General features: G+C 46.3%; 1 protein-coding gene across 1 annotated transcript in view; it reads right to left on the reverse strand.

Annotated features, from left to right (window-relative positions):
- Nucleotides 1-13,537, reverse strand: part of DNAH12 (dynein axonemal heavy chain 12) — a 1,449,067-nt gene that overhangs the window by 871,780 nt on the left and 563,750 nt on the right. Inside the window, exon 38 of the mRNA XM_085624669.1 lies at nt 10,870-11,008. Within this exon, the coding sequence (XP_085480795.1) occupies nt 10,870-11,008 (139 nt within the window). The remainder of the gene's footprint in view (nt 1-10,869; nt 11,009-13,537) is intronic.

Below are 13,537 nucleotides of genomic sequence, written 5' to 3' on the forward strand. Positions count from 1 at the left end.
GGCGTAGGGAGCCCTACAAACCCCCCCCCCCCCCCCCCAGAGACATTCCCGTATCGGCGCCCGGCTGGGGCAGGAAACTGTGGCTGCATTGCCTGGTGAGTGGCCGGTTGGCAGCCGGTGCCTGCTTCTTCCTCGTCCCTCCCTTCCCCCATGCCCCCCTCTCAGTGAGTGTGGACTTGTTGGGGGATCGGCGGTCTTATCGGGCCGTAGGGGGGGTGTTGCCTGCATTTCAGCTGCAGCGTGGGGGCCTGGAGTGGCTCGCACGGAGGGTGGAGGCCCCTGAGTGGCAGTCCATTGGTGTGATCGCGGGGCCGGGTCACCGTGCTGAACCTTCACCCTCGGTCCTTGCAGACTTTGGCACTATTTCGGCCAGCTGTTGGCCGGATATTGTTTGGGGCCTCCTGAAGGGGGGGCAGCGAAGAGGGAGTGCTGAGTGTGTCGGCCGTCAAATCGGGTCGAGGCGACTGGGGCGCTGTGGGGAGCATTGTTGAGGTGGGCGGGCTGGTGGTGGCCGGTGCCCTATTAATTCATTGTTGAGGCCCTGAGACATCTCCTTCTCCCCCCCCACCTCATCTCCTCTGAAGTGTATCCATTGGGGGTTCGGAGGTCGGGTTGGGCCGCAGGGGGTAGATCTGATGCTTAAGGTGCCCTGGGAGAGTTCAGTGGAGTTGCTTAAGCAGGGGATTGCCTGAGGAAAGGCCTGTCTTCATTTGGATACTGAGGGTCGGAGACTCCGGCCTCTTCGCAACAGTGATGTGTTCGCTTGGTGGGCACCATTGGCCGGGATCGACCGCGGCGATTGCAGCACTATGACCAGGGATAGGCCCGGCCTTGGCTCGACCAAGCAGAGCACCATGGATAAATTTACAGGCCAGGGAGCTCCGGCAGCGACGCACGGGGGGTCACAAGCTGCCATACCGGACAATGCAGCCCTCATGGCTGCTATCACTCATTCCAGAGTCGCCTTGGAGGCCAAGATCGGGGGCGGTCGGCTCTGATGTAATACTCCTGCGCCAAGACCTGAGGAATGCAGTTGCACGCATCACAGAGACGGAGACGAGGGTCTCAGAGGTGGAGGATGCGATCGCCACTCTGCAGCAGAAGGTATCGTCCCTTGAGACTTCACAGCGGAGGCTGGTGGCAAGGGTGGAGGATGCAGAGAGCAACAACCTGTGCTTTGTAGGCTTCCCGGAGGGATGCAAATCTGGGAATATGGAGCGGTTTCTTACAAACTGGCTGGAAAGCTTGCTACCCCCTGGGGAGCTTTCGAATTGCTTTGTGGTGGAGCGGGCACACAGGGCCCTGATGCAGAAGCCCCCCACCAGGAGCCCGCCCGAGGCCTGTTATTGCTAAACTCCTCAATTACCATGACAGGGACGTCATCCTGAAGCAGGCCCGGGCTAAGGAGCCGTTGCTGTTTGACAATTCGCAAATTTTGATCTTTCTGGACTATACTAAACTGGTTCAGCAACGGCGCAGTCATTCCTGCCTGCCAAGGCCCGCCTCCGGGAGCTCAAGCTTCCCTACGCCCTGCTATACCCGGCCAGGTTGCGCATGGTATACCTGTCTCGCACCCATTTTTTTGACTCACCGGAGGAGGTGTTCCAATGGACAGATGAGACGGTGCAGCTGCGCCCACATTCTCCCCCAGGGAGGGAATCCGATTCATCTTCGAGTGGACCAGCCCGGAACCAACTAAAGCCGAGGGGGAGAGGGGGGAAAGCGCTCCAAATCCAGGCAGCAATCTCAATCCTGTGGTGCCGCATAGCGGGGGGAGTCCACTTCCCGTCCACGCGCGTCGGCAGTTTTGCAGAGTATTATGAGCGATTGCATGACCCCGCAGAATGTCTATCAGCAGAAGTCATTGGCCGTTTTTTGGACGATCTTCCGCCTAAGGCCCTCCCGGATGAGATCCGCGAAGAGTTGGAAAAACCGCTTATGGCAGAAGAACTGGGGACAGCATTGGGTGATCTGAATTCTGGCAAGGTTCCGGGCCCAAATGGCTTCCCTTGTGAATTTAAAAAAAAATATTTCCTGCAGTTGGGCGCCCACTTTCACAGGGTAGTGGAGGAGGCCAGGGACCAGGGGAGGTTGCCCAGTGATTGGATACATGTGGAAATAGTAGTATTTCACAAACCCGGTAGGCCCCCCGAGCATCATGCCTCTTATCGCCCTATCTCTCTTCTGAATGTTGAGGCCAAGATCGTGGCCAAGGCGCTGGCTAATCGTCTTCGACCCCATATAACTTCCATCCGGATCAGGCTGGGTTTATGCCCCAACGTGCTACACGTCATAATATTAGACAAGCACATGTAGCGGTCGCGACGGTTCAGGGACTGGGGGAACGGGCGGCGCTCTTATTGGCAGACATTGACAGGGCGTTTGACTCCTTGAGTTGGGTGTATTTATTTGCACTCCTGCGGAGGCTGAATTTTGGGCCGCGCTTTGTGTCCTATCTGACCTTGTTATACACTGACCTGATGGCTTCTGTGCAAAATACGGGTTTCGCGTCCCCTGCTTTCGCTATTGGGCGGGGCACCAGACAGAGGTGTCCGTTATCCCCTTATCTTTTTGCCTTAGCAATGGAGCCCTTGGCTGCGTGGGTGTGAATGAATGCTCAAGTGTCTGGGTTTGAGTGGGCACACAGACTGTTCCGACTGCATCGCCCTTTATGCCAATGATGTGTTGTTTTTCCTCACTAATCTAGATAGGACGGGCCCCCGGCTGCTGTGTATTATGCAGGTCTTTGGAGAAACCTCGGGTCTCTATATGAATCCCCAGAAGTCCACCTTGTGGGTGTAGAGCGGTGAAGGTACACTTGGTTCCTGGGCGTTGTCGGTTCAGGTGGTGCATGGGGGCTTGAAATATTTGGGGGTCTATTTGTCTGATTCTCCCACTATGGCATGGGAGCGAAATCTTGCACCAGTATAGGAGCGGGTTTGCGAGGATATTAAGATCTGGTCCCATATGGCCTTTGTCCATTTATGGCGAGTCCGCAATTTTTAAAATGGTGTCGCCCCCGCGCTTATTGTATAAACTACAAAATCATCCTTATCCGATTCCCCCGCAGTGGTTTCGCCGGGTGAACTCTGCCCTGGGTCAGTTTCTCTGGGGTGGCGGTGCGGTTCGGGTGGCGATTCGGACCTGTTTTTTGTCAATGTATTCAGGAGGGCTAGCAACCTCTGATATCTGGTCTTATTACGTGGCCTCACATTTGCTTGTACTCAATGAATGGTGGTATGGAGACAGTGCTGATCCGGCCTAAGCTGTGGAGCGGCACTGCATGGGAGACCAGTCCCTACATACTATTCTTTGTTCTGCCCCGCTGCGAAACTCTATGCCGGCCGCCACGAGGATTGTATTTCAGATTTGGAGGCAAGGGCTCTGTAGAATGGGCTGGAGGAACAGATTGACTAGGGAGACCCCGTTATGGCATAATGGCCGCCATCCGCAGTTGGCGAGTCTTTCGGGATTCCGTGACTAGGACCATATTGGAATATCTACTCTGGGGGACGTTATATGGGGCTCGGTCTTGAAGTCCTTTCAGGATATTCAAAAGGATTTCCAGATGCCGAAGACTCAGTTTTTAAATACCTGCAGTTTAGGCATGCCATTTCCCCTAGCTTGGAGGGTCTAGAATCTTTGCTGGAGTTCAGCCCAGTGGAGGCCAAGGTATTTTTGGGGGACCTCCTAGATCATAAGATCTTGAAAATTTACCAATCCTTGGTTACGCATTGTTCCCCATCCCTGCAGCGTTTGAGGGAGGCATGGGAGGGGTATGTGGGTCAGATGGATGAGGAGGATTGGACGGAGGCTTTGGCTTCCCCGCGGGGGGTGGCTATTGCAATGAGATTGCGGCTTATTAAATTTAAATATCTTCATTGAGTGTATTATACCAGATTTCGGCTCTGGAGGGCGGGATTGGTGGCCTCCCTGGTGTGTCTCTGTTTCGAATATGAGGAGGGGACCCTGTTACACACTATATGGCATTGCACGAACGATTCTGGAGGGGAGTTCTGGTCTGTCTCTCTGAGGTCCTGGGATGGGAACTTCCTAGATCGCCGAAGTTAGTTCTCCTGCATGAGATGGAAGGGATCGGGGCAATATTTGCAAGCGTCATCTCATGCTCTTAGGTTTTACTCTGGCCAAGAGGGACATAGTGAAAAATTGGAAGGCAGCAGCGGCTCCCTCAGTTCCGGCTTGAAAAAATAGTTTGGGCTTTTGCATGGGCTTGGAGCTCCCTATTTTTGAAGCTAGAGGATGTCCCCGGAAGCATTATAAGATCTGGAGGCGCTGGGCAGATTACCGCGATTTGGAGATTGAACCACCGCGGGGAGACCAGGGTCGAGATCCGAGGTGACTCCCCGGGTCCCTTACTTCAGGGTTTCCCTACTCGTAGCATCACATGGTGGGTGCCCAAGATTCCTTGGTGGAACATGGTGTTGTGGGCGGTGGGCTCTTGTGTGGACCGATGGCTGCTTAAATTGATGCTACGCTGCTCCGGAATAAGGGGATGATGCGCTGGGTGGGGGAGGGTGGTTGTTCAGAAAGTTTGATTTTATTTGCATTGCCTTTTATGTTCTCCTTGTCTTAAAAATGTAATATGGTTAAAGTCCGTTTTTGTATCTTTATGCAGCAGTTGTCTCTGGGGTTCAGGGATCTGCGTCATATGTTCCCCTTCAAGTTAAATTGAAAACTGTTAATATTTTCTCTTTTGCTCACGTTTTACATTTATTTTTCATTTACATGTATGCATGTATAACCATGTTTTCGAAGTGCACATTAATGCTTAGCTAAATTTAGCCTGACTACAGGCCTCAATTGAAATGCATTTTGATTTGTCAGCATGTTTTACTTATCTTGCAGGTTTATTATTTCATTAGTTAGAGAAAGATTTATTGTTTGTATTAGATTGCTGATAGAGAGGCCTGGAGGGAACATTGGTAGTGAACGTGGAGAAATAATGGTCGAAAAGGGCCTTCTGTTCATCATGTACCAGGATGGCAAGATGTTCAAGGTTGAGAACCGCTTGAAGCGTTGGGAAATCGGAGCAATGTTGCAGATGCCCTCATGTAATGGTCTGATTGGTCCCTGGTGGTATGAAGGGAGATAAGGACTTTGAGTCTCCTGTTTTTAACTTAAGCTTTGAAATTGGTGTTCACACAGAGTCAATGCAGATTCACTTTAGACTTAGAAAGGTACAGACCTCTCTACTTTCCCTATTCTTGAAAGTGTGAAGCTTTATGCCAAACGATTATTTTCTTTTTTCAAGACTTCTACTGAAGTCTGATCATGCTGACACCGTCCATGCTCCCACACTATCAACCATTGATAGATGACCCCATATCTGACTTATCATTTAGAAGAGAGAAGGGAAGATTCTTTATGGAACACATGTTTGCAATCATTTGTTTCTGTATTGTGGTAGCTATCACAATTCTGTATCTCATTCTTGTACACCTTAACTTACTGAGATATTTCAGCCACCTATTGTATTGATGTACTTACTAAACTTATTTTTCAGTTGCATATATACTGGATAGATTGGTAATCCCCAAAAAACCCTTTAACAATATTCAACGATTCACTTATTGTGGAGTCACATGGGCTTCATGTTTTAGAAATGTATTGTTAATGTTTTCTCTCCTTCAATGCTTTGTGTCAGCTAACAAAGGTCCATATGACCAATAGGGAAACATCTTTAATGACTTGAATAACAGAGTGCATTGCCCTGCACTCTTACACCAGCCTCCTCAAATGCAGATCCTACCACATAATCTGGGACCACCAAACCAGCAACCAGAGAGCTAATCCACCAAAGGATGCGATCCCCTTGCACACTAGCAACAACACAGGTCCATCAAGGGGGTAGATAAACAGCAAAGAATTAATGTTTTCTGCATCTCAAGCAAATAAATTAAACTCCAGCACTGTAGTATCCTTTGCTCCTCCAACCCTCAGGACATCCAAGACAATAATACAGGTCAAGCTGTAGAGCATTTCAGAGGAGCCCAATAAATTGGTGGTCATCTTGGGGGCGGGCCAGCTCAATCCCATTGCAAAACATTATTGAGTTGCTTGTGCTTTCTTATTATCTTTCCAGAGAAAGTGTCTATGCTGCTTAAAATTAAATATAATCTAGGAATGTGTGATGTTTGAATTGGACAGATACCATATTTCTAAGTCTTTCAAAATGTTCCACTGGGGGACTTGCATCTCTTTGATTTGCATTAGTGAGGATGACAGGGTCCTTGTGGAATCGTTTCTGAAATTTTTGCAGTTGGGTATAACACTTTTTGAGATTTCTCTGGTTTTCGAGTACTTTAACTTAGAATGTTATCACTAGTGTACAGGGGTTATGAGGGTTTTCCTGTGGTGAATCTTCGGCTGATGGGAGCTGATGGGGGCTATACAGCTTGAGGAGGTTAGACTGAAAGATAATGATGATGGTTTCTTTATGGCCACTGTCTCAAACTTTCAAAAACATTAATGAGCAAAGGTGAAGCTTTGTTCTATTCTATTTAAAACTCCTTGCTATGGCCTACCTAAATATCAGAATGGCAGTGGCTACTGTACGCTGTTGTTCCACTGCTCTGCATTACCAAAGATTGAAGTAACAACCTACAGGAGGTCACCTGTAAATCCGATAGAGACCAGGGTAAACAGTGTATAACATATTACAGTGTCTCAAGTGGTATTGTTTCATAGGAAATTTACAACAGATGCAAAATGAATTGCCAGGCACATGGGAGGGGAACAGGGAGACAAAAGACCGGGAAAAAAAAAGATTAAGGATTTTCTTTTGATATATATTTAGTTATATGGGCGAAAACAATTAAACAATCATAAATGCACTGTGTTACATTAAATGTCATGTAACCTGTGATATACTGTGCACAACTGCTTGTGAGAAAGTGAACGGCGTTGGTGACACGTGAAGGAATATATACAGCAGGAAGAAAGACGCAAAAGGTGGGTTTTTTTTATATACAATGTGCTCTTAATGATGCCCATGTATTCAGTACAATATGTATGTTGTTCTTAAAGTTGTGGTTTCTCTGTGGGAAATTTTGTTTTTCGGGAGGAAATTGGCTAGTGAATGCTTCATAACTGGTGAAATTATTAGACAGTCTATTACAATGGATAATTCACATTTAACTTTTTGCCAACAGCGTACATGTTTTAGAGCTCTTTACATTAATCAACCACTTCATTCATCATCATTTATATTCTTTAGTGGGATAAAATATATCCATAAAAGTATAAATACAGATATCAATAAAACATCCAACGACAGAACACAAAATAAGCAGTTGAAGCTGGTAGGAAACAGTGGCAGGGGAGAGGGAAGTGGTAGAAAGTTAAAAAAATAAAGAAAACGTACCTGCTGGTCACGTCGCCAGCCACTGCCTCTCCGACGCTTCCCCTCGTCGCAGGAAGCACCCGGGTTCCCAGGCTTTCGAGGCCAATGACAACGCTGCAATGCAGCTTTGTGATTGGTTCCCCTAAGCCATTCACATCGCTGCATTGCGATTGGTCTGAGCACCGTTGTTCGGTGCTCAGATGGGGACAGGGGGCCTGTGCATGTTCCCCATCAGGTTGTGTAATGCAGCATGGTGCGGAACATGCAAAGTGCGCATGAATGCATGGCCGGCCCAAGAAGGCCGGTCAAACTTTCATGCACACTTTGAGTGTGCTCTCCACTCCTCACCTGACCCCTGCTCTCATCAGCCCGCACCTCCCTCACCTAAATGTAAATGTAAATGTATTTGTACTTATATAGCGCACTTCTACCCAGGGGTCTCATAGCGTGGTATTCATACCGCTGTGGAACCTTTCCTGGTTTTCCTGTGAGATGTCCACTCCTGGGCACCCCCAAGGTGAAGCCAGGCATCCTAGCACTGTGGGGGCCGTTGTGGAGATTAAGCAAGCTATTGCCCAGAGTTGCACAGTGGGACCCATGATTAGAATAGGCACCGAGGCGAGAATTATCAGGTCCGGGGAAATTGAATCCAAAAGCCGCCGAGGCGGGAATTGAACCCTGGTCCCGGGCCAGACCTCTGCATCAGGGTCTGCCGCTCTAACCATTGAGCCACACTTCTTCACTAGGAAAGGAAAAATAAAATGATAATAATGTTCCGTTATTATCATTTTATTTTTCCCCTGCACTGCTCTTAAAGCAGTGGGGCGACACTCCTCCACCTCAGCAGAGAAGTCTCCCCTGGAAATGAACATACTAAAAACATACAATATAAAACAGCTATTAAAATACTGAAAACACATCATACAGTATTCATCGAATTAGGAGCTCAAATGGCAATTTTCAGAAAAGTCCCAACAAAAGTAATTAACTCATAATCGCCCAATTTAAGAAGAATGGTAAATGCTTCCTTGTAACCTGCGATAAAACGCCTCTTAAAAACAGGAAGTAGGAAAAGCTTTGTGTACATCACATAATATCCACAAAAAAATAAAAACTTTAGTAAAGATTGACATGTCGCCTGTCACAACCCAGGGGGAAGCATAATAAATATTTAACAGTACCAGCTCTAAGACGAAACAAAAGACTACACTTTCAGCAGCCCATGGGTTTGTTAAAGTACCCAACTATTAGATTGTCATTCTTAACTTTCAAATACAGGGCCCGCTCGGTTTCCCAGCCTCATTGGCCAATCATTCCTCACGATAATACTTATACAAAGCGGCCTGTATCTCCTTTTTTCTTACAGCATCAAGGCTCTTGGGTTTATCAAAAACATGACCGTATCCAAACCCATGCAGACTAGTCTTCAGCCCTACTAGCCACAGAGTATCCAAACCTTTATCGCAACTGAGGCATTCCTCTATCATATCTCTTGTAAGGGACGCTGCCATATTTTTCCATACAGCTAGCCAAAACAAGGGTGGGCAATCTCTTATATAACCTTCTACATAGGGTAGATTCAATTCACTATGACAAATAAATTGGTGCGAGGAAATGGGCCCCCCAAAAGCTTATGACAAAACCTATTTTCTTCACACTGTATATTGTGACAATTGAAGTTACCCCAAACCTCAGCCCCATAGGTTGCCATAGGAATGCACTATGTTTTAAAAATGTGTAAGATAGGTAAAATAACCCCACCCCCGGTTGGGGTAAACTAAACACTGTGTCAACAGACTTAGAAAATGTATTCCTACAATGGGCAATGTGATCCGCCCAAAAACCGTTTGCAGCAAAAACCAATCCCAGGTATGAAAAAGTGCTGGTGCATTGTAAACAGTGAGAACCAGTAACAAGAGAGTTCATTTTATACTTCCTTGGTCCGCAGGTTATGATAAAAGATTTTGTTTGAATTAGCGCATAAATCTAACAAAGCCATAAAATCCACAAATCCCTGTACTAAAAGGAGCAGGGCTCTAGGGGTATGGCCCATCAACACCGCACCATCAGCATGCAATAAAGAAGGTAAAATAGAACCTTTAATTCTTGGGTTGTCCTGGGTGAGAACTATTAAAAAAAGGGTGAAGATTATTAATATATATAATAAAAATCAATGGAGCTAAAACAGACCCTTGTCTCACCCCCCTATACCCCCGGCCACCCAGTGTTGACTCGAATCCGGGCCTTTATATCTCTATGCATGTAAGCTAAAAAAATGAACCAGTGCCTCATTCATCCCACTCTCTAGAAGGATTGACCACAGCTTTGATCGATAGACACAGTTGTAAGCGGAGGTCAAATCCATAAATGGCAGATAGATGGGAGAGTGTTGGGCAACTGTATATTTCCCGAAGATTAAATTAAAATGAAGACACGGTTCACCTGTACCCACATTGTTTCTAAATCTATATTGGTAGGGGTGCAGAATAGAATTCTCCGCAGCCCAATCTTTGATCTTATTATACAATCGTTCACTTAGGGCCTAATTACAATGCCGGTCAGAGTTGCCTCCAACCGACACCGTTTCGGGGAAGGAACTGCCCGACCATCGGCGGTCGGGGTTTAAAACTACAATGTCGCTCGTAAAGCCTCCGACCAGTGCTCGGAGGCTTTCCGAGCGACATTGTAATTAGGCCCTATATGTTTATCCGTTTTTGGATGTATGCCATGTGCAGAAAGTAGGCAGCACATCTGCGTTGGTGGCCAATATTCATCTCTCGAATGGAAAGAACCCAATGGATCTCACTTTCACGTGTCATAGGTAACCATGTATTTGTTGACCATGGGCAATTTAAACAACAGGCAAATGCCCTGGAGCTTACTTTGGTTACTACCACAGCTAACAGGGGTTTGTTCTTTTCCAGACGCTTAGTTAGGCTGCAAATTGGCAGTTTTGTACTCTGTATGCTTTAGCTAAATTTATTCCAGACAACTGTATTAAGAATCCGATCAATGCCTAGTCATAATATCAGCTCTGCCAGCTATCATTCACAAGGCATATGTGGGCTATTGATTGTAACACATCACTGTTCCTTCAGGTCAGGATGAGAGGGTGCTACAATTGCTGCAATTTTCTAAAATGTGTTAACCAGCAGATGCATATTCCTGGATGTCTCCGGGAATATCTGTTGGTGTTTTAGGGGGCATTTTCGTCCTGTAGATTTGTAGCAATAGTCCGTTTCCACAGCTCTTGGGTACCATTGTCTTTATAATGACTGTTCCGCTTTAGCCATTTGCCCATGATATACACACTTGTATTCCTTCTGCTTACCTGCTCATTCTGAATGACCAGCTACCAAAAACTTACTGTTACTTTAGTGATTTTTAATAAGTGCATGAAAGTAAATGGCACCGTATAATTTTTTCCCATTTACAAGGATTCTGAAATGGTTACAATACATTGCAGTATACTGAAAGACAATTAAAACACGTTTGTATCCACTGACCTGAATCTGATTGGCACTGGTGCGTGCAGAGAAGTTAACGAAAAATGGAAGGTATTGCTCCTTATCTAGGTTGTTCATTAGTTTATCTTTCACATAAACTGATTTTCCAGTACCAGTAGTTCCCACTAACAGTAATGGTCTTTTAAAAAGAAAAACATCGAAATTAATTAACAACATAATGCCACATTTCTCAAACATAACACTACAATCACAACAAATAAGTACAATAAAAAAGTGATTAAAATGTAAAAAGGAACACAATACTAACATTACTAAAAACAAAAATACAGCAAATGCAATGCAAATTAGAACCTTAATATTTTTAACAAGCAAAGAAAATACCTAACCCCTAGAATGGCCTAGCAATTTGTCATATTTTTCTCCATGGGATCACATTATATGTTAAACCTCTAAGATAATATATTTTCAAAGAAGTAGTTATGTATGGTAGTGTTGGTTCTGATGAATACTCTGTCCACTCTGCAGATTAGTATCTTTGAAATGTTCCAGAAGAAGACGGGTCCCCGGAAACCTTTTTTAATGCTTTCCCAATGGTTGGTGAGAGCGCATATGTCATGTGGTGTTAAAGTTGAGTAGCATGATCCCGGAAGCCACTGACAACACCACCACTCACACAAATTATTACACCCAATGACCCCCTCCAGTTTTTGTATTCCAGAAGGTGTAAAGAGATTTGAGATTGCATGTGGGGGGTGTGAGATGGGTTGATTAAGAATTTTAAGAAAGACCACAAAATCCATCAGACTGAATTTTACCAAAGACACTCTCTCCTATAATGGATTCTATTCGATCTGCAATTTCTTTTACATTTGAATGCTTACCCAGACAATGAGGGCCCTTGGATAAGCAAGATATGAAGCTATCCAAAAACTGTGTGAACCACTAAGCATGCAAAAAAACTTTCAGCCTTGGCACCTAATTCATGTCAATACAACTGTGCAAAAAGAATTGAATATAGACAAAATGGCTGCCTTGCATATTCACTGAAGATATCATTCTCAAGAAAAAAAGTACGCACTAGTCTGCCCCTTGTAGAACATCCAATATTTCTTCACTTGGAATCCTGACGGTTGCCTCTTAAAATATTGGTGAAAGGATTTACAGAGATTTGTGCACTATATAATTTTACCAGATTGAGCACTCACCATGCTGTGAAAATGCCAGCCCTTTTCAGTAATATGGAGATACCATTAGGTTGCATTCTAAGGCTGCGCCTCACATAACGTTATAGAAGTGATAGAAGTGCCATTCCTGCTCTCAGCATAACACTACCCATCAAGAAATTGTCTGTTTGGTGAAATTGATAACTTTGAAAACACTCCTGTAGGTAAAAAAAGCTGTCTGGCCTTCTAGTGCTCACTAGGGGCCTCATGTAGGTAAATAAATTTTACCGGTTCTTAAATACCGAGCCGTACCGAATCGGTAAATTAGAATCGGTAAGTTATATGTAGGTAAAAATTCGGTAACAGTTACCGATTCGGTAACAGTCGGTAAATACGAATCGGAATTCACCGATTCGGTAAATACCGAGGTGATAATTACCGAATCGGAAAATACCGAGGTGGTATCTACCGAATCGGAAAATACCGAGGTGGTATCTACCGAATCGGAAAATACCGAATCGGTACGTACGGATTCGGTAAATAACATCACATGACTTGACGAAACAGCTAATCCTGTGCAACGACAGCCCACCCAACCAGGAACTGCCCACACCCAGGCAGGTGTACACAATTAGCCGAGGTGGCCACACCCAGGCAGGTGTACATAATTAGCCGACCCTGGAGAGGCTCGGAGTGCAGAGGAGAGGCAGGGAGCAGTTGCATGTGCGAGCGGGAAACGAACAGCATGTCCAGCCAGAGCACACAGAAAGACGGAGGGGAAAGGAGGAGGAAGCTCAAATTCAGCCCCAAGGAACTCCAGGTGCTGGTGGAGGAGGTGGTGAAGCAGCACCAGAAGCTGTTTGGGAGGCAATCCCTGCAAGTGCCTGAGGCCGAAAAGCGCAACATATGGCTGGCCATCCAGGCGCAGGTCAATGCTGTGGGAGTGACCCACAGGGAAATTGAGGTCCTCAAAAAGCGCTGGTATGACCTGAGGATTGTGACCAAGAGGAAGATGGGCGACATCCAGAAGGAGGCCAGCCAGACCGGAGGTGGAACCAACAGGGCACCTGCCCTCACCGAACTGGAGGAGCTGGTGGCGGCCACACTCGAGCAAGAGAGCGTCGTGGGTCTTGGGGACGCCGACAGCTCTGCCAGAGCCTCAACACACCAAGGTAAGACGAAAGCACAGCAATGTAGCCGCCCCTACCCCTATCCCACATCCCCCATTGTGAAACGAGAATCACACTGCAGTCCACACGTGTCAGTGCAGACAGGCAATGCATTCCGGGAGATGTAGTCAGGGCAACACTAACCATGACGTAAATGTCACAGGGCAACAAGGCATGTCACGCACTCGAGGCACAAGGAGACAGAGGACAGATTGGAATGTGAAATGATTTATTGTGACGCTTGCAATGCAGCCCTTCGGGGACACTGAGCCAATGTTGTTTTTCTGTCCACAGATGTGACATCATGCAGTACAGGGCATGCTGCAGGGGAGACGGCACACCGGCCACAAAAATCACCTCTAGCCAGCACGAGTT

This window comes from Triturus cristatus, chromosome 9, assembly GCF_964204655.1.
Source record: "Triturus cristatus chromosome 9, aTriCri1.1, whole genome shotgun sequence".
NCBI lineage: Eukaryota > Metazoa > Chordata > Amphibia > Caudata > Salamandridae > Triturus > Triturus cristatus.